This window comes from Penaeus chinensis, chromosome 24, assembly GCF_019202785.1.
Source record: "Penaeus chinensis breed Huanghai No. 1 chromosome 24, ASM1920278v2, whole genome shotgun sequence".
NCBI lineage: Eukaryota > Metazoa > Arthropoda > Malacostraca > Decapoda > Penaeidae > Penaeus > Penaeus chinensis.
The window spans coordinates 30,967,466-30,972,465 of record NC_061842.1 but is presented as its reverse complement, the minus strand read 5'-3'; the positions used below and the strand labels follow the sequence as shown (position 1 = coordinate 30,972,465).

General features: G+C 41.1%; 2 protein-coding genes across 3 annotated transcripts in view; one reads left to right on the top strand and one right to left on the bottom strand.

The window, feature by feature from the left end:
* Window positions 1-5,000, top strand: part of LOC125038105 (solute carrier family 22 member 7-like) — a 57,390-nt gene that overhangs the window by 2,921 nt on the left and 49,469 nt on the right. The window lies entirely within an intron of this gene.
* LOC125038108 (solute carrier family 22 member 7-like) lies at window positions 186-4,959 on the bottom strand. Of its 2 annotated transcripts, none has more exons than XM_047631396.1 (5): window positions 4,845-4,959; window positions 2,123-2,251; window positions 1,460-1,569; window positions 1,180-1,280; window positions 186-852 (listed from the first exon to the last, which is right to left on the bottom strand). In XM_047631396.1, exons 2-5 carry the CDS (start codon window positions 2,228-2,230, stop codon window positions 683-685), a joined length of 489 nt encoding a protein of 162 aa, XP_047487352.1. In that variant the 5' UTR covers window positions 2,231-2,251; window positions 4,845-4,959; the 3' UTR covers window positions 186-682. The 2 variants fall into 2 exon arrangements, with proteins under 2 accessions (XP_047487352.1, XP_047487353.1); XM_047631397.1 differs by lacking the exon at window positions 4,845-4,959 and adding an exon at window positions 3,144-3,821.

Here is a 5,000-nt window from a genome sequence, read left to right as displayed (position 1 = left end):
AGAGTGTGAGAGTGTGAGAGTGTGAGAGTGTGAGAGTGTGAGAGTGTGAGAGTGTGAGAGTGTGAGAGTGTGAGAGTGTGAGAGTGTGAGAGTGTGAGAGTGTGAGAGTGTGAGAGTGTGAAGGCCACTGCTTGCAAATCAAACCCTACTTCTCTCATAGTCTATCACAAACAACAATTTGCAAACCAAACACTACTCCCATTTCTTACAATCTATCAACAATTGACAAACCAAAACACGACAACCTCTCTCACAGTCTATCAGCAACAAAATACACCACACTACGACTTACACTCTATCACGAACAAGAACAAACAAGAATTTGCAAACCAAACACAACTACCTTTCCCTACAGTCTATTAACTACAACAAAAAAAAAAAAATTACAAATCAAAACACTACTTGCGTTTCTTACAATTCATTATCAACATCAATTTACTTCATACAGTGTCACCAAAAAGCAAACAAGAATTTGCAATCCAAAAACTACAACTTTCACAATCTATCAACAACAATTACAAATCAAAATACAACTTCTCTCACAATCTATCAACAACAAACAACACCAATACACAACCTTTCGCGCAATCTTTCAACAACAAACGAACAACAATTCACAAACCAAACACTACAACTTTCCTCACAATACATCACGAACAACAACAAACACTAGAGCCACGGCTTACAATCTATCAGCCAGCACAGGCAGGACGATGGTGCCAACACTGTTCCCCGCCATGTTGATTGAGTAGACGTGATCCGAGTAACTTCTTTCCTCGCAGAACCATTGGTTGGTGGTGGCGAGCGTTTCTTCGAATTCGGAAGTGTCGTGTTTCCATCCTGAATCGCACGCTGGAGGGAAAACGAGAGGTCGCATTTTTTGGGGGGTGGGATTAATTGTTTTAGGCTTTTTGTTTGTATATATTTGATTTTATTTGTTACTTTTTTTTTGTTTTGTTTTACCCCTGTCTGTAGCTTCTTTTCTTTGTCTCTGTTTCCGTCTTTCTGTTTTTGTTTTTTCCCCTCATTTTCTCTCTCCCCCTCCCCCCCCTCTCTCTCTCCCCATCCCCCCTCTCTTTCCCTCTTCCTCTTCCTCCCTCTCTCCCCTTTCCCCTTCCCCCTCTCCCTCTCCCTCACTCTCTCAGTATATTTTATCTAACCCAAACATGCAACTGGTACCGCGTGTGTCGTTGTGAACAATAAACGACTGGTTCCCTTGTTCCGTCGTCCACTCCACTCTGTACTGATGACACTCCGACAGTTTGCCCGTTTTTATATCTCTGTGGAACGAAATTACTTTAATTTCAAACAAACATAAATTCCTCCTAATACCCTCGTTCAACTAAAATGGGGAAAAAGTATATAACACTGCGAAAGTGGATTCTGATATAAAACAACAAAATGGTCATGATATAATAGCCATTGACGAGGAATTCATACTAAATGGTACCGTACTTACCTTGGTATGGTAAGGTTTAACCAAGCTTCCTGTGAATAAGATGTGTTTTCCTGCCCTGGTACGTGGCACCAATGATCTGGCACTGGTACTTGGAACAGCAAAATATTCATCTGTGGTTTAGTTTGTAAAGAGAGAGAGAGAGAGAGAGAGAGAGAGAGAGAGAGAGAGAGAGAGAGAGAGAGAGAGAGAGAGAGAGAGAGAGAGAGAGAGAGAGAGAGAGAGAGTGAGAGAGTGAGAGAGTGTGAGAGTGTGAGAGTGTGAGAGTGTGAGAGTGTGAGAGTGTGAGAGTGTGAGAGAGTGAGAGAGTGAGAGAGTGAGAGATAGAGAGATAGAGAGATAGAGAGATAGAGAGATAGAGAGATAGAGAGATAGAGAGTAGGAGTGGGAGTGGGAGTGGGAGTGGGAGTGGGAGTGGGAGTGGGAGTGGGAGTGGGAGTGGTAGTGGGAGTGGGAGTGGGAGTGAGAGAATAGAAAGATCAACGAGATCAATACATGTTTTATTCGGTTTGTTGTTCAAATATCAACTATATTTTTCATCTTTTTCTTTATTATTCGCAAACAGTAAGTAAAAATCAAGTACATAGTAACACAAAATACGCATGAAAAAGTGTTTATTTCACCAATAATTTCGACCCTTCCAAATACCCAAAACAAGGTACTCACTGTCATAGCGGCAATAACACTGGTAGGGCAAATGATACCCAGTAATACCCGGCGCTGGTATGGCCCGTGACTTCCAACACTGGTCATTACGTCATCGAAGTCCTTCATCTTGAAACGAGTCCGCTAACACTGCGTAGTGAAGAGAAAACAAGGTGTGGGTGTTTCAGTGTGGATTCATGTGTAAGTAGATTACTGGGGAAATGTTTCCTGCTTAGTGCTTACATGAACGGAGAGAGATATAACAACTGGTAGATAGATATGTCTTTTATTGGACAGTTATTAGGTACGCACGCACGCCCGTACGCACACTGACAAGCACGCACGCACGTAAACACGCACACGCGCGCGCGCGCACACACACACACACACACACACACACACACACACACACACACACACACACACACACACACACACACACTGCCTGTCTGTCCGTCCGTTTGCATCTGTCCCTCTCTCCCATTATCATCAATTTATTCGAATCACATGGTGTCGTTTGTCAGCCTCCTTACATACATTCCTCTGTCCCTCACACGTGTCCACTTTACTTTAACCATTAACTTTGCCACATTCCCTCCACTGATGACTTCCACTATGTCTAAGTTCGTTCCACATCTAACTCTGTTAGCTTGCATTTACACTCTCTGTTATAAATGCTGTTCTACAGATATCTAAATCAAATAGTCTATTGTAATTTTTTTCCAGGAAATAGAGTGTATCATTCACAATCCTTTCTCCCAAGGAAAGTATTAGATTCTCGTTTGATATTAACTTTATTTATTTATCATCTTTATTTGATCTATATCCACTCCTTCCTAACAGTTTTCCTCTAATACAAATCTCGCACAGAAAACATTATGATCTTCGCAATCACACGGTATCATTCTTAAAATTTATTTCCCTCATTTCCTTAATTTCTTCTCGATAAATCTATTGTACTTTCATATTGTCATTCTCAGTGATTCCTTCTTCGTTCCTTCCCAAATCTATATTTGTCCTTTTTGCTCGTTCCCACATTTACCTTATTGTCTTCTGTTTCCTTCTTCGTTTTTTCTTTTTCTTCACGCCGTCATTAGCAGTCTAATTCATTGTCCTTTGCAACTTCTTCTCAATGATATCTTTGTCCTTTTTGCTTGTTCCCACATTTGCCTTTTCTTTTCTTCCGTTTCCTTCTTCGTTTCTTCACGCTTTGTCCCTAGCAACTCCTTCCTAATTCTATTTTCGTCCTTTTCGCTTAATCAAAAGGAATCTGTAATGTAACTAACTCCTTGTCGAGGCGTGTGATATGTCTCTCCATTTCTCAAAGTATAATGAAATACCTTGAAGCGAGGTCCCGTAGTCTATTACTATGCTGTGACACTCTGGCGTTCATGGACATCAAATATTCCTTGCTCTCTTCTTGTCTGTTCCCCGCCAATCCCTTGCTCGTTGTTGTTGTGGGAGAGGCGGCGGGCATAGGCGACGGCGAGATCACCCCTATCTTGGGCCTCAGCCCTCGCCTCAACTAATTATGTATGGTCTTTTTTTCTCCCCTTTCCCTTTACTTCTCTTCTGAGATAATTTATAGCCCCTGACACACGTTCTTCACGTCTTCCTCCGGTTATAAAGCATATATTTTCATATATTTACTTTGGCAGAATATACATATGCAAAATTACACTTGATCTTCTATCATCAAATCAAAAAAGATCCACAACTCATTTGAGAAATCACTACTATTCTTATATATATTAGTGTGTGTGTGTGTGTGTGTGTATGTGTTTGTGTGCGTGTGTGTGTGTGTGTGTGTGTGTGTGTGTGTGTGCGCGCGCGTGCGTGCGTGCGTGCGTGTGAGTGTGTGGGCGCGCGTGTGTGTGCATGTGCATGTCTGTGTATTTTAGTTTTTTTCTCCTCTTTTTTATACCAAAGAATACGTAAAAAAAGCAACAAGTTTGTACTTCGCAATTGTGTGCAAATTCGCTAATAAATCATTATGTTAACAAGATTCGCCGAATCGCCGCCGCTGTCACCAACACGAATGACGTCAAGGACGGGGAGGGGGGGGGGGTACTTTTAGGGTACTTTTAGGCCCACTTCACACGTACTTCATTAAAAAGGAAGAAAAAAGGGATTACCACTTGAATAGGACGGCCTTACACATCATCAAGATAGATGAGCTTTTAAGTACTTACACTTATGATGCAAGAAAGCTGAATCTGAATTCATCACTTTGAAACCATGTTTCTCACAGTTGCAAAATAAAGGAACTAATTTATATACGTTAAATTCTGTCCTTATGTATCTCACCATCATTTCATGAACAAACTAGGAGAAAGTCAGTAAGAAAAAGGAAAATGATAGAATGTAGTAAAAAGGGAACAGACCGGGTAGATAAGTAAAAATCCCCAGATGTGAAACCACTCCCAAGAAATATACCCCGAGAAGAAAGGTCTAAATTAATGGCGATTATTTTTCTTTTTAAGTCTTGTTGCGAGCCCGACCCTCGTATAAAGAGGATGTTATCATATTACCAAATAACCAGAAGGTCAGTGCTTAGATCAACCAGGAGAGTTTACTTTAGCAAAATAATCTTACTATTCTAATTCTTTCGTCTTTCTGGATTTCAGGCCTTCAGGCAAACCTTTGAATTCTGGGCCAATTTAACGTTTACGCTTAGGGATTAAGTATATCGATACTTACTCTTTCATCTTTTCGTAAACAGCGAAACTTTGTCCACACTTACCTAAAATCGAGCGAAAACTTGAGACAAATTTTGGACTATGCAGCTGCACTCGTCTGCCCTCCACAGTGGCCCGATCCTCACTGACACTGCAGCTGTGTCGTCTCTCTTAGTGCTATTGCATGAATGAGAGTGACAGGTGTGCGTTTTCGGTTTTAT

Coding starts and splice junctions, on each gene's coding strand:
- LOC125038108 (XM_047631396.1), bottom strand. CDS start 2,230: ATGAAGGACTTCGATGACGTAATGACCAGTGTTGGAAGTCACGGGCCA. Junction 1,570..2,122: donor GTGTTATTGCCGCTATGACA/GTGAGTACCTTG, acceptor ACTAAACCACAG/ATGAATATTTTGCTGTTCCA. Junction 853..1,179: donor TGTTCACAACGACACACGCG/GTACCAGTTGCA, acceptor TTTTCCCTCCAG/CGTGCGATTCAGGATGGAAA.